Consider the following 22,789-nt stretch of genomic DNA (forward strand, 5'->3'; position numbering starts at 1 on the left):
AGTTTTAAGTTCCAAGAGGCACAATTGTCCAGGACATTCACTTCCTTCATCATATATTTGTAAAGTGAACTAACTGAGAAGGATCCCTTACTCAGATTCCACATAAACTTATCTTTTCATTCTGTATACTGATCCATCACTACTCTACTTACCAGCACTAACCATTGGGTCAAGTTACTCCGTGTAATAGCACGTCTAAAAGCATTTTACGTCCAAAGATTTACCAAATACAACACGTGTTAGAATAAAGGGAGTAGAGAGGTCACGTTCTACAACTTTATCTGTCCCCAAGATTATCCTTCAAGCCTGTTCTCCACGGGCTCGTAGCCTATGCGACTATACCAACTTGTCCCCTATCAAGACGTTTTTGACTGAGCTTCTCCAACCGATTTTATATGAAAAGTAATTTTTTGATTTTCTTTGATGAATTTTATGAAGGAAGTGATTCTATGCAGAAAATGATTCGTGGGATGTACTTTTCTGGTTCATAGTATAATTCATTCGAGAATCACTTAAGTAATAATTTTGTGAGTGATTTTGACAGACCTTTGCTGAAATCACCCTGGGAGCTGCTACATCAGCTTTGTCAAATAAGTCCCAAGTTTCCCTCAACAGAGTGCTATATATAAAAATAAATTTCTTTTGCACCAATCAAAATTCAATTTATTTTACCATCTTTTTTTAGTGCTCGAATAGTTTTTTCCCGTTACCTGACCCAATCTTCTGCTTGAAAAACTCTACTCTAGGTTTACAAAACCTTGGCGGTTAAGAAAGAAATAGAAAAAAAATCAAGAAAAATATAGTGTATTTACTAAAGTTACCAAAAAAACCCCGTAGGAAAATGTATGGAGAAGGAAAAAATATCTAAAAATCAATTTGACATTCGTCTTAGGGATTAGTTTGTCTATAGAACATATAAATTCATGAGAATTTTACCATGAACGTATACATCATATAACAATAATTAAAAAAAATACATATGTGGACGACAGAATTGGGCCTAGTTTTTCTTTTCGGAAACCTTTGGGCCTAGCTAACCAGAGCGCAGCCCACAGAAAGAGAACGCAGAAAAACCGATTTGTAGGACCGAGCTTCTTGTGGCCCAGGCCCAGCGATTCTTCAGAACTCCCATCCTCTGCGCGTCATCGGCGGAGCCGCCACCATGCTGTCGCCGTCGAACTGCTCCACGGAGGCAGAGAGGGTGGCGTTCCCGCATGGTCCCTGCTGCGGCATCTCAAGTCGGTGCAGAGATGGGGGATTACCTTGGACTCGTGCAGCTTATCGGCCGCTTAGCCGCGGCGCGCCCCGCTCCGCCGCTGAGGCCGTGCATCGGTGACTCCGACGACTACTTCAGTCGAATCCTTCTCGTCGGCATCCTAACGGATGTCCCAACTTCAGGTTCGAGTCACTCTCACCATCCTGGTCCGTTTTGTATGCTCTCCTGCTTCTGCTTGCACAGTTTTGGGCAAGTTGTTTGCATTTGAACGAATCGTTGTATATTGGCCACTCTGGACCCTTAAATGGGTTTTGTCAACACTGTTGCTGAAATATACAAGTTCTGCACATATTTCTTTGCCTTCAAAAATCAGAATGGTATGAGCAGTTGTTCCTTCTGAATGGTTTGAGCAGAGGACTGAGACTCTGCACCTAACCACTGAATTAACGTGTGTGAATGTGCAGTGTTCTGTGGATACGTTTCACTTAAACAAGGTACACACTGGACTTGACCAAAAAACAACTTGGAGTCCCGATCAGTTTTTCACCCCCACCTTCTTAGCATTTTATCGAGGCAGTTTGGGGCCATATAGATATTATCTTTTTTGACATGCTTACTGATTGGCCTCACCATGTAAGTATGTAACCATGACATCACCAGATGACTCAAGACTTCAGGTTTGTCAACCTCATAGTGAAGTTCACTTTACAGACTTCCAGTATACTTGTAGCATTCATGTATGCTCTCCTTGTGTATAGGAATGGAAGAGACAACTTAGGGTGTGTTTAGATCCCACCCCGTAAACGCAAAAAAGCCGTAAACACATTAAAGTGAAAAGGAATCTTGCTAATTTGAAGTACTAAACGAAGTCTATTTACAAAACTTTTTGCATGGTTGGGCTGTAAATCGCGAGACGCATCTAATGAGCCTACTTAATCCATGATTTGCAACAGTGATGCTACAGTAACCATCCACTAATTATTGACTAATCATGGATTAATTAGCATCATTAGATTCGTCTCGCGATTTACAACCCATCTGTGCAAAAAGTTTTGTAAATAGACTTCATTTAGTACTTCAAATTGAGAGTTTACACCTTTTTGCGTTTTTGCAAAAAGGAACTAAACAGGGCCTTATTCACCAAGCCTGTGTAGGTCGACAGAAATGTGGTGACAATTCAACTAATGAATAATAAGAGTGTTGTACGAGTGGGCCACGGTGCGCTGCAAGTGAAGGGGCACAGCCATTCATTAGCAGCTGATGATGTCAATACAAAATGGACTAGCTACACAAGATGACTTGCAGGCATGATCAGCTTGGTTGCTCGCTTGTGGTGGCAAGCTGGCAATCCCTGGGAAAATTTTGATGCAAAGTTCAGTCTCACAGGAATGAATCACTCCCTTTGCTAGCGTGTTCCATGGTACCTGCAAGTTTGGCAGGCTAATATTCATGGACATCATGGTGCTGCCTGAGGCTAGATATAGCAGTCAGGAAGTGAATTATTTCGGATCAGTAAGTATTCCTCTGCACATCAATACTTCAAATAGGATAACATTCTTGTCTAACAATATCGCTCTAAGGCCCAGGAACCAAAGCAACTACTTTAGTTCAACACAGCATAGTAACCCTGGTCAGAATACCAGATAAGCAATATGATCTAGCGAAGGGTCAAGTTGTCACATACTCATTACATACAGAAAATGAGGAAGGGTCTATATCCTTTATTTGTGTCTTGGATTTTATTGATATCTAGCAGATCTTCTACAAATGCTTCATAAAAAAAATGTCTCAGTGGGAACTTCTGCTTTACTTCTCACATTTTGAAAGCAAATAATGGTTCGCTGGGTTTGTAGAAACTCAAAAAATAAACATGGTGAAATTACAGCATACCACAATAATTTTGGTAACCCCGAAGTCCCTCAGTTTCCGACACCATGGTATTCTGTAAACACTCAAAAGATCTGTATATCCAAAGGGCAGTTAACTACTCTCATTCGTTCAATTTTCAGAATTTTAGAAATACCCAAATATTCCCTTCCACTGTAATACATACTTCCATTTGAATATATCCTATATATTACAGTCCATATTTCCTTTATAATTAGAAAGATATTCATTGGTACAATCACAGAAACTTGCATTTCAAAAGGTGCGAGGAACTGCAGAGTGTAGTGTAAACTAGATAATAGGGCATCTACAATCTTAGTTGAGCACTTCATAAAACAATATTTTGTACTATAAAATACTGAGCTGAGCAACTAACAACATAATACAATCATAACTATATTTTACATCTTGTCCACAAATTCGAAGATTGCCACCCGCCAAGGTTTCAAGAAAACTAGAACTCCAAGCCACAGCCATATTCCAAAGATAAACCCAGCAATTACCCAATAGCATAACCATAATTCTTCACGGTCTTTATGATATTCCTTCTGCTCATCAGATGCTGGTACTGAGTTTGAATCACCTGGACATGCTATGCTCAAAGGAAAACCACAGAGCCCAGAATTGTTGGCATAAATAGAAGGGTCATCGAGTGTTTGGAGTTGATTGCCTTTGGGAATCCTGCCTGATAGCTGGTTGCTGGATAGATTCAAAGAACTAAGAGACATCAAGTTTGAGATGCTTGATGGAATAGTGCCTGTTAGTTGATTCCATGAAATGTCGAGAGATTCAAGAAACTTCAAGTCACCAATATCTTTTGGAATACTGCCAGATAAATGATTCCTTGACAGATTTAGGTACTTGAGGCCTTGTAGATTTGACAACCCTGTAGGTATTTCACCAGTGAGGAAGTTGCTTGATAGGTCCATGCCTGTAACTAGAGACACTGTTCTTTGAAATATCTCGTCATGACCTTTCCAGTTTATATCAACTCGTCCAAAATATGGATATTGAGTAGAGTATTCGACCAATATCACTAACTGTTCTTTATTTTGTTGCCTCATGGATGTCAAGTTGGCAAACTCAGTTGGTATAGAACCTGTGAGGTTATTGTCCGCTAAATCCAGGAGCTGGAGATAAGCGAGTTCTGATAACTTTCTCGGAATATTTCCATGAAACATATTTGACCGTAGTTGTAGAATCCTTAGCCTAGAGTTTGTCACACCTAACCATGAAGGAATTATGCTGTAATACCTATTTCTCCCAAGGTTGAGCACGGTTAGGTTCTTACATTTCTGTATCACAGATGGAAACTCTCCATGAAAATAGTTGTTTGCCACGTTCAGCAATTTTAGAGAAGAGATATGGTTCCTTGCTGATGGAAGTTTGCCAATAAAGGCATTCATTGACAAATCCATAAATTGCAGGTTTTGCAAGTTCCACCAGCAGCTGGGGAGTTCTCCGGAGAGATTATTATTTGATAGATCAAGGATCAGAAGAGAAGCATACGAACAGAAAGTTGAAGGAAGTGCTCCACTAAATTGATTTTTGGAGACATCAAGAACAGAAAGGTTGGAATGGACTCCAAGTACCTGTGATATGTTCCCAGAAAGGTGGTTTCCCCCCAGCCTAAGAGATTGTAAATTTGAACAGTTTCTTATGCATGATGGCAACGTACCTGACAAATTATTGTTGTTCAGAGCCAGCACTTCTAATGCAAAAGATCTGCATAGGCCTTGTGGTAACTCTCCATAGAAGCTATTGTTGGCTAAACCAATGAGATTGAGTGGCTGCCTGCAGCCAAGATCTAAAGGTATTGTACCCGTTAATCTGTTGGTGCCCAGGGCTAGATAGTTGAGATTTCGGAGCAATGAGATGGCTGCAGGTACTTCACCTTCCAGCTGGTTGTTTCTAAGATCAAGTTGTTGCAATGCAGTCATGTTTCCGATCTCCGGTGGTATGGTGCCATTGAAGTAGTTGTTCCCAAGGAAGAGTTGTTGCAGTGCAGTCATGTTTCCAATCGCCGGTGGTATTGCCCCGTTGAGGTCGTTGTTGAAAAGATGAAATGCTCGAAGATGCTTCATCTTTCCAATCGACATGGGAAGTGGTCCAGTAAAGTTGTTATTTGTCAGGCCTAGGACCTGCAAGCTTGTTAAGTTACCAATGCCCATAGGTATTGATCCACTGAGGGTGTTATTCCCCAGTGTAAGGACCTGCAACGTGGACATTGTGGTGAGCATCTCCGGGAACCCTCCACTGAAAATATTTGATCTGAGTCGTAGCTCTTGGAGCTTTGGCAGCTGCGCAAGTGATCTTGGTATTGTACCTGAAAATTCATTCGAAGACAAGTTCAGGTGCACTAAATTCGGAGTCATCTTGGCCAGCAAGTCTGGTATAGGACCATTGAAAGCATTTTTTGACAGGTCAAGAAATATCAAGTTGGTGCAGTTGAGGATGAACTGTGGAAATGCTCCATTGAGCTTATTTCTGGACACCGACAGATACTCCAAGGCTGGCATCGGAGAGAGCCTACTGTAGTCTGGGTTGGTCAGGTAATTGGATCCCAGATCCAACCAGGCAATGCTAGGAAGCTCGCAGAGGCGATAGGGAATGACACCTACAAGGCTGTTGTTCATGAGGTTGAGCTTAGTGAGGTTTGGAAATGCAGCAAAGTCGAAGGCATCAAGCTTGCCGCTGAGCCCAGCACTGGGAAGGCTAAGTTCAACGACATGGCCTGCAGCGTCACATGTGATGCCCAACCATGAGCAGCAGGTGGAGTTCCCTGCTGGTGACCATGAAGACAGAGAGTTGGCATCAGCTAAAGAGGCTTTCCATTGCAGGAGGGCCAACTCTTGTGGTGTGTTGGTGGCATTTGACATGCAAACCAGAAGAACAATGGTGGCACAGAAGAGGATCTTGGGCTGTACCATTTCTCCAAGACAAGACTGTAAAGACACAGATCTTGGAAGAGATTAGTTTCTAGTGCCATGCCACCTCTGCTACATGGTAGTGGATTAAATAGAGGGGGAGTTCAAGCAGTTGCAGTGACTTGTAGGAATAGGATAGGCAGAAGACTTGGTATGCAGAGGGCTGAAGACTTGCAGGAAGAATTCAAGCTGTCCAAGGTTAGTTTTCCTTCTGCCACTGGCAGAGGACACAAGATTTTGTGATCTTTGACTGAAAAAACTGACAGTATTGTATATACTGCAGTTATTTTTTAAAAGCAATGAAGCAAGAGCTGGCATCGTAGACGTACAGGTGGCTCATGATACGCGTAGTAGGCATTTTGTCTTGGAAAGACGAGTCACCTAATGGCTTGAGTCGTCGGTGTGCTGAAATACCTGGGTTTTACAGTAACCTCACGGCACTACAGGAACAGGTCAGACAATAATCTGTCCACTGTCCAAGCCGCGCCACAGAGTATGGACAAGTTGCCGGAGTTGGAGTTCCAACCTTTTTTTTTCTTTTTTGGTGAGGAAGTTCCAACTGTTAACTGTAGATTGTTGAATTGGAGGACTGGCAGCAGGGTTTACATTTCCGACGGAAACTGGTTTTCCGGACCTTCCCGGAAACGGAAAAATTCCGGTTTTCCCGTTTTTTCCGGATTTTCTGACCGGAAAATGATTTCAATTTCAAATTTCGATTTTTCAACGTTTTCCGACCGGATTTCGGTGTTTTCTGACCGGAAACCGGTGCTTTCCGACCGGAAAATGATGAAAAGCAACCGGGAAATAATGATAACATTTGGAAAATACAAATTATGTTAAGGATAGTTGAATATTTTGAGAACATTTTATCTAATTCTCTATATATAATAGTTCACAATGCATAATGAATATTTTACACACCAAATATTAATAGAATTGACATAAAACATATGTATGTCAATACAAAACACAATCCAAATGCAATAAACTATAGGTTCAATGTAAATAATACAAGTCTCAAATCGTTAACACAAACTATACTCTAAAATTAATATTCAAATATTGATATCAACAATATTGGCATGCACAAACTGATCATATATAGGACATCTGTTGCTAAATAAACCCAACATGAATACAACTAATTAAATCTAAGTAGCATGAACCCTTTAGCATAAACATTGGATAAAATAAAAGGCTTATTAAGGGTTTACATTTCTATTTCACATACATGAGTAGTCATTCCTCATCGATGTGATCTTGTCCTGGGGGATATTGCTGATAGTACATTTGAGGAGATCCATATGGGAGATATCCTTCATAGTACATATGGGGATATCCATATAGAGGACGCGGAGGGACAGCCTTCGGATGTGGTTGTAGTGGCCACACATACGATGGTGCCGACGGGTAGCTGTAGGTGGAGCTGACAGAGGTAGAGCTACCATCATCCTCAGCATCGTACGGACCTAATGGACGTCGTTGTGAGGAGGGTGCTCCATGATCTCGATCTTGTGTGGCATGAGTGAAGTCAGTCTCTCCCGTAAATCTCATACCACCAGTAGCAGCACCACTACTAGAAGCACCCCCACCCCCAACAGCACCTCCACCACCATCATCGTCATCATCATTGTCATCACCACCATCATTGCCATCATCGTCGTCGTCATCGTCATCATCACCACCACCATGTGTATCATCACTAGGCTCTGGTGTGCTATCCTCACTCCCAAGAATTTCCTCCTCATCATCACCCCTTCTTTGTTTTTTTCCTTTAGACCGACTTGGAGGAATTTTGGTCTTCCTTTTTCCAAGGTGGGTGTCACCAATATTTTCTTCGGCCCAATGAACAACATTTACTTGCTCACCCAAACTACGTGCAAGGTCAGTCAATATCTGACTCGGCGCGCGTGGGGAGGCGGAATCCGCTCCTCCCGGTCGGAACTCGGCGCGTGCTGACCGGATTCCGGCGCAAACAGGCCGAAATCTCCTGCGCGGAGACCTTCCAAGGTGAGCTGCGTGGGGGGAGGAGCTGAGAGTGCTCGGTGTGAGTGGATAAGACGGCGACGGCGTGTCCAGACCGGTGGGGGAATGGGGTGGGGGGTTAAAAACTCTTAACGGGTGACCCACAATCTTAACAGGCTTAACAGGTTTACTCATTAACTAATGGGTCAGTCGTTTATTAATTTTTTTCGTGAGGTATTTGATGTTATATTTCAATGACAACTGGTGCAAATAACTCATAAAAATCTCTAGTTTTTATCATATTTTTTACCTATTTTTTAGATTTTTTTTTGAAATTTCAAATTTTAAAAACGGAAATCCGAAATTTGACCGGAAAATGTTTTCCGGAACCGACCGGAAACGGAAAATTTTACCAGAAACCGGTGTTTTCCGTCCGAAAAATTAAACCTTGACTGGCAGTCTGGCAAGCATATACATAGCACGAGACCTTCAAGTTTCTCAAGCCACGCATGAACAGCATCCGGTGCTTTCTGACGGCAGAACTCCAGAGAGAGGTTTCGAATTCTTACTGAAACCAGATTTGAGGCTGAAGATTATCACAAGGATAGTGTTGCGTTGCAATTCCAGGAGATGCTGTTTGTGACGTCATTTAATTTGCAGCCTCGAAAGATTATTTTGGGGTCCAATCGAATTGCCAAAAAAAATGTTGGTGAACTATACAGGTCTCAACCTATGTTGTTTGCCCTGCGGATGTGCTTTAATTTGGGGGCATTTTACGATAGCGACGTTTCAAAAATTTCAAGAATGTGCAGCGGCGTTCTGAAGCAGCTGGTGTTTAACTGATACAGCGTACACATCGACAGGGACCTTTTCATAAGCTTTTCCGTGATTTTTATTAGAAGAATATATTTTTTTTTCAGAAAAGTCCAACTCTATGAATGAAACCCCACAAACCTAACAGCGTTACAAACAACTAGGCCGGCAGGGACAACTTTCACACCGACTCGCTCAAGAGGCAAACGTACGCACCGGGACTTTGGGGTGTTTGGATCCATGCGCTGATGTTTTAAAATGCTAAAGTTTATTACTATACTATTCAAAGGGCAGTGCTAGCAGAGTGGACTAAATTTTAGCTGAAACTAAAAAATGATAGTAGATGCTAAAGTTTAGCACTTAAATTTAGCATGATCAAATAGACTCTTAGTTAACGAAGAAATTAAATCACCTCCAATGCCTAGATGTACATTTTGCACATGTACAATAATTTTAGTCCATCTAAACAGACCAATAGTTAATAGAGAAATTAAATAGCCTCCAGTTCCCCAAGACCCCAAGTGTACATTTTGCACATGCAACATTGCTGGCTATCATTTTAGGAGCTGTTCGGATCTAAGGGGCTAAACTTTAGCCCACTTATTTTAGACCAAGGACTATGTCTGAACACTACGATCGGTCAGGTCTTTAACTCCCTGGTGCTACTCACTCCATTACAAAAAAATTGCTCTTTTAGAAAATTTCAGACATATTGTTCATCCAATGAAATGATCTTGTTGCCCTAAATTAATAGGAAAAAATCTAGTCTACATTCTTTAACTATTATAAAAGTCCAATTTTCAACTTTTAACTATAAAACCAGATAATGAAGATCATCCAACTATCGAAGTTTCAGGTAAATGATAATAGCAATTGATCCTGTTAAGTGGAATAGGCCTTAATTATCTTTCGAGATGACTGACCTAAAGATTCTCAATGAAACATGGCTAGTTATTACCCCCTTCAAGTATAGCTAAAGTTTGAATAACTCTCTAAACTATTCCCTCCATCCAGTTTTGATTGATATATTTCCATATGGTACAATGATCAAAGGCACTAAGTGTTCTTATCAATCTAATAAATGCGACATAGACTTTTTGTTGGTCCTCCAATATTTAACTGAGAGATCCTCGTTTCTAGTGCTATTTATTACCACAGTCCATGCCAATAGCAAATATAGCTATCATTTTTTAACATTCGAATTTTTGAAATATAGCTATCAAAAGTGGATGGAGGGAGTATAACTTGGTTTAGTTTACCTCTTAAACTCTACCATTTAGTTTATTTATCCCATAATATAATTTATATTTTGTTTTCTTCATACACAAGTTGAATTTTTTTTAGTATAGTGGACATCACAATGCATACTAAAATTCTTATAATTTTTACATCATTAGTTTTCATATAATTTTAAACTCCAATGATTAATTTATTATTAAAAATCCTAATCTATTAAAATAATGATAAAAATTATGATGTATATTTTTAACATGTGTTATGATGTACACTAGCATCTTGTAAAATTTCAACTTTAAACTCCACCTATATACGTATGAAGAAATGAAAAGTACAAATTATATTAAAGGGTATTTTGAACAGATGAGCATAGTTTGAAGGTAAAATGAACCAAATCATAGTTTAGGAGGTTATCCAAAGTTTGGCTATAATTACCGGGACTAATTAAAACTTTTTCCTACTAGATAATTACTGCTGTCCTAGTGACTTTTATTTTTTGATACTTACGGTCCTAGTTTTTTGAGTGAAATTACTAACTACCACTCGAGTAATTTTCGTCTTTGCATCTCAAGCCCTGTTTAGTTCCAACGCAAAAAATTTTTTGCGTTGGAATCTTACTAATTTGAAGTACTAAATGAATTCTATGTACAAAACATTTTGCACAGATGGGTTGTAAATCGCGAGACGAATCTAATGATGCTAATTAATCCATGATTAATCAATAATTAGCGGATGGTTATTGTAGCATCACTGTTGCAAATCATGGATTAAGTAGGCTCATTAGATTCGTCTCGCGATTTACAGTCCATCTATGCAAAAAGTTTTGTAAATAGACTTCATTTAGTACTCCATGCATGTGTCGAAATATTCGATATGACGGTTTTTTTGTGTTTACGGAGTTTATGGGGTGGGAACTAAACGGTGCCTCAGTCGATTTTTGTAACACCAAATCTGGTGCTACTGTTTCGATGTGAATTTTAGTTACCGCTCCATCAACGTGCATGCGGTCGTCGCGGTCGGGGATGGCGAGGATGGGTCGGACATGGCCGGCAAGGTGTGAATGGCCGATGTGCTCCTCCTCCTTTGCGCCGCCACCAACCTGGGATCCCCGGCCGCTGCGCTATGTTCCTCCGGCTTGCTCACGGGCGCAGCGCCGCGGCCGGCGGCCGTATCCGCATCTGCCGCATCCGGATCCGCCTCTGCGTCGGGAGGGGCTATAGTTGGCTAAATGGGCCAGACCCGATGGGCCAGCAAGGGCACGATCCAAAAAAGCACGGTCTTAGCACGGCACGGGCACGACACCATAGTGCCAGTGCCGGCACGAAGCACGGTCTATATAGTGCCTGAGCCGCAGGTCCGGCCCGTGGCACTAGCACGGGCACGGCACGACTAATGGGCTGGCACGATACCGGCCCGATAATACCAAAAGACATGGCATTTTAATGGCCCATCTTGCATTCCAATTTGCAAAACTTAGGTATAAAACTCAACATTATTTTCCCACAGCCTCCATCCCTCACGCAATAACCCAGCGCCGCCCCCTCCGTTCCGTCTCTCCCTCCCGACGCCGCCGCTTGCCCGATTCCGCTCCCTCCACCCAAAATCGTCGCTCCTGCTCCTGCTGCAGTGCCCCGACGACCTCCCCTCCTCCATCTCCGGATCTCCATGCCACTCCCCGTTCTATTTGTGTGGCGCAGGCGCGCAGCGGGGCGCTGCAGCGGCACCACGACCTCGCGCGAGAGGCGTTGCGAGTCGGAGTGGTGGCGCGGCGGCAAGACGAAGCCGCGGCTCGACGGCGCGTCGGAGCTGTGGTGTGGCATGATGAAGCGGCGGCGCGACGGTGCGGCGGAGCCTCGGCGCGGCGCCATGGCAAGCCGGCATGGGCACGACGGGGCCGCCATGCCTAAGGGCACGACACGGCACGGCCAGGCGCCCGTAGGGTCGTGCTAGTGCCTAGCTCTCGGCACGGTGGCCCGAGGCGGCACGGCACGGCGAGGCACGAGCGTGGCATAGTGCCGTGCCGCCTAGTGTCGTGCTTGACCGTGTTCGTGCCAGTGCCGTGCCGTGCGGCCCGTCTGGCCATGTATAGGAGAGGCGGCGCGGGGACGAGGGGGGGTGTCGGGAGGGGCGGCATCGGGGGCAAGAAGCGGCGTCGGGGATGAGTCGTGGTGTCGAGATGAGGGGGGCGATGTCGAGACGAAGGGGCCGGCGCGGCGTCGAGATGAGGGCAGTGCGGCATTGAGGTCGAGGGGCGGCGCGGCATCGAGACGAGGGCGGCGCGGCTGTCTCTCGTCGCGATGGGTGGAGGATGAAGGCAACGATGAGATTGGGTCCAGTGGTTGACCCAGCCTTCTCGGCACCAAACGACACTACAATTTCATGAGCCGGTCCAATGGGTAATTACACCAAAATTTCAGTTTTGGGTGCTGGGTCATTGGGTCGATCAAGTAAAATCTGCATCCTGAGTGGTGAGCACTGCTATTTCGTGGGGATGAGTGCTCAATTGTGTGTGTGTGTGTGTGTTTTGTCATCACTCGATGTTTCAAATAGATAGCTGATATTGTTTTGTGATTGTTGAGTTAGGCTCGTGTCTAATTACTTTCTGCTCTTGCAGTCATTGTTTGTGGATATATGTATTGTTGTTTTTCTTGATGCATACAGCACGGGCCACCGGTTGATTCTGAACAGACAATCGGATTTCGACGGGCCCATGATAAGGTACTGTCTACGATTGAGTAGCTGCCGTTGTTTCAGTGTTTTTTTTGTCACTTTTTGGTTGATTCTGGATTGGGTTTTCACTCACTTTTTCCTAGTCTCAATAATGATTAAAATAGATTGGATCTTACTTGTTTTATCACTCGATTTTCCCTCTCAACGCTGCCATACGTGGCATGATGGGATTGGTATAAAAATCGATTGAAACTGGAAAAAAATCACTCGAGTGATACGTCCGGAGGCAACCAGAGCTGCAATTTATAAGGCCATTGCCATTTCAGCCCAGCGCCAAGGCCCAAACATGCACAGCCCAACAACCAAAGCACAGCCCAAAGTGATTGTCAGAAAAACCCTGTGTTTGGCAGACAGACACCCGGGAGGTCCGGACCGAGAAATATAGGAAATATTTTTTTACGTGTATATTATGGAAGTTAAAAAAACTTAACCTGCGGGGAAAGACCGCCCCACGGCAATGTATTAAGAAGAAGACCGTCTCACACAGGTCAAAAAAAATCTCTGAACCCCTGCCCCAGTGCCCCACCCTCCACATATACATAGTGGCCCGTCGTCTTCTGAGTTAGGCCGGACCCAGACTATACTTTGGACATGGAGACAGACGAGGATATTTTTTTACCCCTGCACTACCCACCGGAAAGTCCGCCCCCGAAGGGGGTCGAACCCCGGCCGGCAGGCAGGCAGGGGGCGCTATTGAGCCAGCTAGCCAGTTCGGCTTCGCGGTCGTTTGCTAGTATGGAAGTTATTGGATACCTACATATACTACTAAAAAGTTTGGAGACATCTGTGTACCATCGTCTAAACTTTTTTTTTACTTCTGTACTATTCCGTTCACCATCCATTAGAACTTAACAGATTTACAACTCTTATAGGCAGAACCCACGTATGGAATTATCTATTAGAGCAACTCCAACATCTTTGATTTTCCTCAATCCCATTTTTCACCATATATGGGAATCTTTTTTCCAAATTTCAACTTATAAGGGAGAAATGCTCCAGCAGCTAGATTTTTCTCTTTCCCCTTTCCCCTCCTGTCACATGGGGTCAACTTGTCATTTCACATCTTCTTCACTTCCTTTTCCCTCCCCTCTCCTCCCTTCCCCTCGTGTTCCTTTCCCCGTCCATCGGCGAGCAGGGTGAGCCGCCGCCGGCGCCCTCGTCTGCTCCCTTGTCGCGGCCGCCACCACGTATCTACGGCCGGCCGAGTAAACAGCTGCGCGGGCGTGCCCTGCCGGAAGCCCTCCCAGCGCGGACTACCGGCTACTGCTGCCGTCGGCGTCGCAGAAGGGGTTGCAGTCGTGGAGCGCCGCGGACGCCGCCGTGCCCGCCGCGACGGCGCCCGACGCGCGGGAAGACAGGGAAGCAGAGGCGGAGGTTGACACGCAGACGAAGAGGGTGGACTCCATGCTGGCGTACAGGCAGCAGCCGAGGTGCCTCTTGCTGCGGGACATTGGCACGCAGATAACGCCAGCCGGGAGCAAAAAAACCGTCCAGGGCCAACACGCCCCGCGCCACCCAAGCGGCCGAGCCGGCGCGGGCCTCCACTGTGGGGTGCGCGAGCGGAACCCACGCGTCGCGGCACCAGCTAGCCGGCGGATCGCCACCGGGCCATGCCTGCAAGGGCGCGGACTCCGAGGGGTGCGGGGAAGCCGCGGCGGCGGTCGGAGGGCGCGGTCCTGGCGGCACAGCCTCAAGGCGACGGCGAGAGGCGGAATAGGAAAGGGAGACGTGGATTGGATAGATAATATTAAGATTAAGAAAAAAAAAGAGAGATGAAAAATCAATACGTTGGAATAGATTTTTTTCACCATCAATTCTCTATATTGAGAAAAGGTGAAAACAGAAAAGGAAAAAATGAACCTATTGAAGTTGCCCTTATGCCCCTAATTCCATTTGACTTTCCCTGTTCTCCCCCGTGCACTCCTCCCTATCGATAGGGCTCCCCCATCGAAAGGCCGCCGTCGCACTCCCTCCCTCCGCCCGTGTCTCGCCCCTCTACCGCGCGTGGTAGGGCCAGCCCGCGCCTCCAGCCGCCGCATCCCAGGGCGCAGCCGGGGCGCGGTCGGAGCACACGCTGCCAAGGTGTGGGCGCAGAGGCGGAGCTAGCAAAAAAAATCTAGGTGGGGCAGGCCGGCAAGGGGCCGCCGGCGGGGCGCGGCAGGCGAGTTCCCGGCCGCTAGGTGGGGCATATGCCCCACCCTGCGTGACGGGTGGCTCCGCCACTGTGTGGGCGGGGCGCGCGGCTCCAGGGCGCGGCCGGGGCAGGGCCGCAGCGCTACGCACCACCATCTCCGCTGCCGCCACAGCCTCTCCGCCCCCTCAGCGGCCGCCGCCGTCGCCACGCCTCGCCGGCAGATGCTGCGGCGCCTCGCCGGCGGAGCCGCCGCCGTGCGTTCGCCGTCGCCGTCGGCCACGGTGGCGGCGGAGCTCCGGCGGCTGCTCCACATCGGTGGCGGAGGCGGATGCGGCGCCGGGGAGCCGGAGAGCGTGGCGTACCGCATGTCCATGCTGCGGCGCCCGCCTTCCGTCGGGAAGAAGGGGCTCACCTGGAACTCGTGCAGTCTCATCGGCCGCCTCGACGCGCCCGTGCGGCCGTACGACGACAGCTCCGACCGAAAACCCGGCGCGTACACCTTCCTCTCCGTCTCCCCCTCGTCGCCCGCATCCCCCTCGAGCTCTTCCAAGTTCACGTTGAGTCCCTCTCTCCTTGAGCACTTCCAAACTTCACTTGCTGCAGAAATTTGTTTTGCGAACCTAGAAATTGGGTGGATTGTCTTCCCTTTCTATACTAGCGTGGATTTTGTTTTGCAGTATGCCTGCCCCTCAAGGTTTATTGGGGTTTCTGTAGCTTGATAGAAACCGTTAGTGGTTGGATTGTGTGGTCTGTCGAAACTAGGAAGATTCAGCTATGGTTTAATCGCTGCTAGAGTCAATGTGCTTTGAATGATGGGACTATTTTGTTTGTCCCGATAGAAGAAAGGATTTGTTTTATATTGTGTAAAATTTCGGGTCGTAAGACCTTTAACAAACAAAGGGCTCAAGAGGCTCACAACTGGAAACTGTTCTGCCCAAATTATTAGGAAGTAGGAACTTTCTATGATGCCATTTGCTCTGTCCTGGTAATAATCAATTTGCCATGCTTTTGAGTGGAACAAACATTTTAACTGAAGGTCTATATGTTCCATAAAATAAATAAATAATTTGGTATGTCATAAAATAGCAACAAAACATTTCGTACCAACCAAAGATAAAGTCGTGTTTCCAAAATTGTACATTGGGTGTCACTTGTTTGACTATATCTTTCTTCTCATGCTCAGAGTTCAAGAATCCACTTGGATTGTTTATTTAAGAAATTGGCTTTGAGGGAATGATAATTCAAAAGGTATTTGAACAAAAATGTTTTTAGTTTGTTTACAGTGATTACATTTTGACAAACATTGTGTTGTGCATTTGTGGAAATGAGAAAGCCAATCTACCATTGAAATAAAGTTGTATGTACCAAACAAAGGAAGTAGAAGTTACAGGAAACAATCTTAAAAGAGACTCGTTTTCATAAGAACCAGGAACCAAACAGGATTTCGTCAATGTTACCTGATTTAATGATAGTTTTTTCCAGTTCATGTTTCCTATGGGTTAACAGCATTATGTTATTGTTCAACTAATTGTTATTGTGATTTGGGCTAAAATGAAATGGGATTATGTCATTATGCTTAACGGGATGAAGAACTTGTACAGTGTGGCATTGCAGTTGAAGGGTGAGCTGGCAAATGTTGGCCTAAAGTATCTGAAGTACAATGACCTTGTCTATGTATCTGGTTTGCTGAAATCTTATCATAAAGTCAGTCCAAGTGGTGATCGGAACATTGTCTATCAGGTCCGACTGCTGTAACTTTTTTCTTGATGTTTAGCCATTCTGAATATACACTTTTCTGTTCAATACAATTAGTGCTTCACAGCAGGGGGCTTCCCCCGCTGTACAGTTTTTTTTTAAAAAAATACAATTTGTGGTTCCATATTAGTACCACCTACTAGTGTTTTGCATATCAGTAGACTTTGTATCTTATAATATATGTCTTTTGCTTATGTAGCCTAAGGTCAGATGTGGTCTATTGCTTGTGCAACCTTTGATCAGAATTCACAGCACATAGTTCCTATTACTTGCCCAACCTTTCAACTTTGATAATATAAATTTATTTAATGTGCCAGTACCTCATTGTTGTAGACGGGTAAATTTTGCAAGACAAATATTGATAAACAGAAATGTGTCCGGAATGTTTACTTATTCCATGTTGCTTTGTTATACAAATGATTTAATATACTTTTCCAATTCATTATCGCTTTCATTCTTTCATAGTTTGAAACCCATCATTTTACAGCTTCATGTCAAAGAGCTGAATTATGTTCTTGATCAAAATAAGAAACCTAAGGATGATGAAGACTCAGTCCATTCATCACCAATGCTAGGTGCCACCCGTAAGTTTTTTCCATTGTTCTTGTTCAATTCTGCACTGTATGCTAGCAATCTCTTATAGTCTTATCAAGTTTGCAAACCTCTTTTCTTTACCTCATCAGCTGAAATGCTAAAAGAGAAAAGGTACACCGACCGACTTCACTTGTGGCAAGTTTTCTTTGCCAACCCTTATGAATGGTGGGACAATAGACAATCCAAACCGTGGGCCAGCTATCCTGATTTCAAGCACAAGGACACTCGTGAGAAAATATGGCTCCACCCAGACGACCCTCCCTGGGTACGAAAGCAGCTTGAATTACATGACCTGGAAGTAGCTGAGAATGGTCGCAAGGGTGAGGGTTGGCTGCTAAAAAATCATAACTGGAAAGCCCAAGATTTTGACTACTCTAATGATGAAGTACAGCACTCTGTGGAAGCACGAACAGGAAGCCCAATATCGTTCGTCAAAAATGAAGAAATTCACCAGGCCTTTGAGGGGCCACACGTTTCTTTGTCCGATGATCTTACTGAATTGTATAGAGGGTATGCTTAATAGGTAGGAATTAGGATATGGATTTTTATTGAACTTAGCTAGTTATTGGCTTGCAGGATTAGTGGGTTGTCTGTAATTTGGTTTACATGTATGGCAAGGTGCAAATATGATGGAACGTCAACATTATAGCAAGGCCCTATCTATTAACATGCCTCAAAGTTTGTTAAGCGATATTGTCATATCTTACACAAGGCGTATACTCTTAGTATTGCTCTCAATTTGTCCTCTTATGAGTGTGTTTTGAAGCACTAAATATCCCCATCCAATCGCCTAAACAAGATATTCTAGATGAGATATCATCCAGTGCGACATCTGTAATCGGCAGGTTTTGGCATGTCAGGGTGAAATTGAAGGATGAATTATGAGCTTCTCTGGGATCTACTTTACCTGTGACATACAGTGTCATTAATCTGTGATCGCGATTTGTACTCAGGATGTTACCTTATTTTTAGCAAAGAAGCCCAACGAGGTGACGACTTTACAATGCAACAAAGCTAAAGAAAAATTCAGACATACACAGTAGTGCAAACCTTTTTCGCTGCAACTTGATTCTGTTGCAAAACTGCAGGCGTGTGCAAGCTCCCCTACTTCTTAAGCCGACATGCTGGAGCATGGTCATAAAATACCAGTGCAGCTCCAGCGTCTGGCAACTGGTCATGAACTGCCGGTGCAGCTCCTGCGCCTAGCAACTCAGGGTGTGAGGTAAGGCTACTCAGCCAACCATATTTACAATGGCAGCATTTCAAGAAATTCAGACTTTCCAAACCACGATACGAAGAAAAAACAAGTACCACTCTTAAACACGTAACTTCCTCATTGGATTTATCATTAAAAAATTGCATAATTTAATAATTTCACAATCGTTTACTATTATTTTCATACAACATGTGGTGGTTAAACTTATGCATTGGAAACCTGTCAGTGTCCAAGACATAAAACATTCAGTAACAGAGTGTCAGAGTATAAAAGAATGCCTCCCCTTTGGACTCACTCTATACTTGTATGAAGTATGGAAGCCTACATTCTGATGGTATTATCTGTACAGACAATGGAAGATTAAAGAAATGGTTATACCAGCACGAAAGAAATGGTATGATCAAAAGTTCTAATATGATTGCTGGGTTTTTGTATTGTTCGAGAATTGCTGGTTCTTTTCATCAAAATGGTGAATAAGCACCTATAGTATTGCTGGGTCTTTGTATCTCTTGAAAAGATCCTCAATGCCATCAAGAACTTCTTGTGGCAGAGGCCGTGGAGCACTGGTAAACGCATTGATGTTCTCCTTTAACTGATCCATGGTGGTTGCTCCAATGATGGAGCTAGCAGTAAATGGACGATCCCGCACAAAGCCAAGGGCAAGCTGGACTGGAGTTAGCCCATGCTTCTTGGCAAGCTTTACATATTTGTCTGTCGCTTCCTGCCATGTAAAGTTAACCAAAGTAAACTAGAATGCATACCAACACCAAAGTTCCATAAAGATGGGACACAAACAAATTGGTTGTACTATTATCATACTTTAGCCAAAGAGGCATTATAGCGGGCCATGTATCCAGGGAAGAGATTCAGCCTGCTCCTTGATATGTCAGCATTAGCATCGAGATACTTTCCAGTGAGGACCCCACCAGCCAATGGGGAGTAGGCAAGTAGCCCAACATTGCAGTTATTCGGGTGGCAAACTTCAACAAGATCAACTGTGAGCGAACAAATGTGGTTAAAAGCCAACATGTTGACCGCATTGGTATACACAGGACAGTTGGGGTGCAAATCACATTACACAAAAAGCATAAAGCAGAGATATTTTGCCAAATAAATCGCTACCCAATAGCATAACATCCTTATTCCCATTTTTCAGTAATACCTCATAATAAGAAATATAACACTACCTAGCTAGCAGCATATTTTTGTTGGCAGTTTATACTCCAGTTTATATTAAATACATTGTCACTCATTAACACAAAACTTCATTTCCCTTTTATCGATGCCTCGAATGAAAAAACTAGATAACCTCATGAATACATTAGCTAGCAAAAATGTCTATTGGCAGCTTAATATTTGTTTATCAAGAGGCGACTGGCCTTTCAAATTGTATCAGAAATCAAAGAGAATTTTCAGTAATTCTTCTACGATGTCAGAAATCAGGATATAAGAGAGTTGTAATGAATGAAATGAATGGACTGAAGGAATCTTTTCACCTTCAAAGCGACATCTCACAAGTAGACTATAACTGTTCTGGATGCTCACAATCTTTGGAAGGCCTTGTGCCTTAGCAGCATGAACAAACTCCATTACTCCATATGAGGTCTCATTGGAAACACCAATGTAGCGAACCTAAAACAGAGATAAAATTCAACAATGAACAATAATTTGATATTCTTGATTGTCTTCTGAATTAGCTGTCAGCAACAAGCTAGAAACTATTAAATGTTCCTCCACTTACACAATAGTTGCATTCTGATAAGTACCAGCACATGTCATAAGTCGCATCCACATCAATATGAGATACGCAACAGTAATTCAGTAATTGTCATAATTTCCCATAATTTGAGAAATGTTTATTTGTTATTTGTTACTAATTTACTCGTATAAGAATATCAATTACAGAAATATTACCTTTCCTTCGTCAATTAGTTCCTGGAAAGCTTTCAGTTGATCCTCAAAAGGGATGCTTGGCCTCCATTTGCTTGAATTATAACTAAATTCACCAAATAGTGCCACATATCTATCTGGCCTGAAGACAAACAAAAACTTCATAGCCACATATCCTGGAAATCAGATATATCAATCTAACAGAAACAGGTCCTATCCAAACAAGTTCACATGAGCAGTTGAAGAACTCAGGAAACTGACCTCAAAGAAAGCTGGGGTAAAAACAAAAGAAACAACTACTTCAGGCTGACAAAATAAATGCACAACGAAATAAACTGAAATGTACTTGGTTAGGTATCACATATGTTTTGACATGTTTTACAAGGAACTTAGATGGAAGTTCAAGAAGAATTCAGTAAATATATATTCGTTAGTTTTTTCTCTATAGTGCCCAGCAAAGGGCACCTTCAGCTTCCAGGCCTGTGTCCTCAGATCTGGTTTTACATGTTACAAGGCCAACTGACTTCTCCTATCAACACATTCACCAGTTTCTTTAATAAAAATTTGGCATAATTCAGTTAATATGAGAAAAAAACGCATAGCCATGTTTAATTGAATGTATATTGGTAAAATACTGACAACACCAAGTGAACCTAATTATTGTTTTTGATGGGCATACAGTATACAAGTGAATCAAGCTAACACTGACCAGTGTATCTGAAGCAAATCAATATAATCTGTAGACAAGCGTTTAAGGCTCTTTTCAACACTCTCTTTGATATTGGCAGCATCAACACGCACCACTTCTGCATTGTCCCGGAGAAAAGTAGACCGCTCTGAATAACCGGCAACTTTGGTGGCCAAAATTATCTAAAATGCACAGAAAAGAATGGGCAAGACCCATCTTTCAGTCAGACCTTTTAAACATGTCATCACATGGTGGGAAAAGTTCACCTTAGGGGTTGTGCATTGTAAAGACTGAGTGGTGTGGACTGTTTAGTGTTTACTTGTCAGCATAGTATTATTAGTAAAAGTTATTTTTCTAAACCATGGCATCAATTTCAAGGATGGAAGCAATCATATTGTATAAGAATGATTACTCATACAGAAATATTAGGTTAATGTTAACAGTATTGAGTTTTATGCATACACTATTGTTAGCCAGATTTAGTTGCAAATAATCGAAATTATATTATAGGTTATAACATCTATTTAGGTTACCTTGTCTCGTGGCTTCGATTGCATCCACCTGCCAATATAAAGATCAGTCCTCCCTTGAGTTTCCTTGTTCATTGGAACTGGGTACTAAACGCCAAAAGGGAAAAAGTGGAAGTTGAATATGAGAAGGTAGATCAATCGCTTAACTTCAAAACAGAGAAAAGGATAGTTAATAAAAGTAAGGAAGTAATCTGTACTGACAATTTCTGCTGTATCTAGGACATTGACACCTTGATCGAAAGAATAAGAGAGTATATCATGTGCTTCCTTCTCTGTGTTTTGCTCTCCGAAGGTCATCTGAAATAAAAGGATTAATCTTGAGATGCAGAAAACAGTATTTGGCAGTAAGTAGAACAACTATTTCCAGTTTTGTACATACTGTTCCAAGAGTGACCTCGCTGATAAGGAGGTCTGAATCTCCCAGCTTGTTGTACTGCAACTGTGTTTGTGCCAGTGCCCGGACTTGGCTGCGGCGTCTCGTGTGCAATCTTTGAGAATGTCGAGCATGGAGGGCAGACAAGGCACAGCCATGCGATGAAGGAGAGGTCACTGCGAAAGCTGACATGGCCATTTGTTGCATACTGAAATTCCTGCATCGCAAGTCGGAGCAACAAGTATAATATGATCAGGTCAGGTACTCAGGTAGTCAGGTGGCCATAAATTCAGTATGCCTACAGAGAAAATAGAAGCATAAAGAAGATTCTACATTGGGTTAACTTGCAGGCTAGAAGAAACCTTTTGGTTACGCCTATCTTTAGGGGTGGGGGGTGGGGGGGGGGGCAGAAGGCCCCGTAGAAAGAAGAGGAGGAATGCTACCTATATCCCTGGTCTGGGTGATTCTGTGGCCTCCCTGGCCACTTGGCCAGGCCAATCCGAAGCGCACCGGCGAACAGAGGAGCAGAGCAGCGGTTACCTAGTCCAAGAATAGAGTAGAGTCCCCTGCACCGAAGGCCAGAGAAACCCCTGCTTCAGGAGAGGAAGGGAATGGGGAGACCCGAAGCCAGAGGACTGGTGCAGTGGTGCGGCGGTGTTCTTTCCTGGTGGGGTGGTGGTGAAGCCGACGAGGCGGATGAGGTGGCCAAGGCCAACCCGCCGCGATGACGCAGATGGGTGGCGGAAGCGAAGACTCGTCAGTGCCGTGCCCCCCGCCGGCGAGCGGCCGGCACAGGCCCAGGCTGCTTGACTTCTCTACAAGTCCATATGCCGTT

At 43.9% G+C, this 22,789-nt stretch overlaps 3 protein-coding genes across 6 annotated transcripts; 1 reads left to right on the forward strand and 2 right to left on the reverse strand.

Annotated features, from left to right (window-relative positions):
• Nucleotides 1-2,501: 2,501 nt before the first annotated feature.
• On the reverse strand, nucleotides 2,502-6,033 carry LOC120688781 (probable leucine-rich repeat receptor-like protein kinase At1g35710). Its single transcript, XM_039971155.1, has 3 exons — nucleotides 4,782-6,033; nucleotides 3,107-3,177; nucleotides 2,502-2,567 (listed from the first exon to the last, which is right to left on the reverse strand). The coding sequence occupies exons 1-3, from the start codon at nucleotides 6,031-6,033 to the stop codon at nucleotides 2,502-2,504; spliced, it is 1,389 nt and encodes a 462-aa protein (XP_039827089.1).
• An 8,969-nt stretch (nucleotides 6,034-15,002) lies between these two features.
• LOC120687627 (protein OSB1, mitochondrial-like) lies at nucleotides 15,003-17,963 on the forward strand. Of its 3 annotated transcripts, none has more exons than XM_039969656.1 (4): nucleotides 15,003-15,464; nucleotides 16,510-16,648; nucleotides 17,151-17,238; nucleotides 17,347-17,963. In XM_039969656.1, the coding sequence occupies exons 1-4, from the start codon at nucleotides 15,130-15,132 to the stop codon at nucleotides 17,775-17,777; spliced, it is 993 nt and encodes a 330-aa protein (XP_039825590.1). In that variant the 5' UTR covers nucleotides 15,003-15,129; the 3' UTR covers nucleotides 17,778-17,963. The 3 variants fall into 3 exon arrangements, 2 of the variants coding, with proteins under 2 accessions (XP_039825590.1, XP_039825589.1); XM_039969655.1 differs by having other exon boundaries at nucleotides 15,006-15,464; nucleotides 17,151-17,247; XR_005680790.1 differs by having other exon boundaries at nucleotides 15,233-15,464; nucleotides 16,523-16,648; nucleotides 17,151-17,247.
• Nucleotides 17,964-18,573: 610 nt separating this feature from the next.
• Nucleotides 18,574-22,683, reverse strand: LOC120687626 (protein tas-like). 2 transcript variants are annotated; one of them, XM_039969653.1, is made up of 10 exons: nucleotides 22,398-22,683; nucleotides 21,961-22,171; nucleotides 21,783-21,878; nucleotides 21,585-21,668; nucleotides 21,073-21,233; nucleotides 20,388-20,505; nucleotides 19,970-20,105; nucleotides 19,293-19,468; nucleotides 18,955-19,194; nucleotides 18,599-18,814 (listed from the first exon to the last, which is right to left on the reverse strand). In XM_039969653.1, exons 2-9 carry the CDS (start codon nucleotides 22,159-22,161, stop codon nucleotides 18,955-18,957), a joined length of 1,212 nt encoding a protein of 403 aa, XP_039825587.1. In that variant the 5' UTR covers nucleotides 22,162-22,171; nucleotides 22,398-22,683; the 3' UTR covers nucleotides 18,599-18,814. The 2 variants fall into 2 exon arrangements, with proteins under 2 accessions (XP_039825586.1, XP_039825587.1); XM_039969652.1 differs by having other exon boundaries at nucleotides 18,574-19,194.
• Between the last annotated feature and the right edge of the window lie 106 nt (nucleotides 22,684-22,789).

Source organism: Panicum virgatum, chromosome 9N, assembly GCF_016808335.1.
Source record: "Panicum virgatum strain AP13 chromosome 9N, P.virgatum_v5, whole genome shotgun sequence".
NCBI classification, from domain to species: domain Eukaryota; kingdom Viridiplantae; phylum Streptophyta; class Magnoliopsida; order Poales; family Poaceae; genus Panicum; species Panicum virgatum.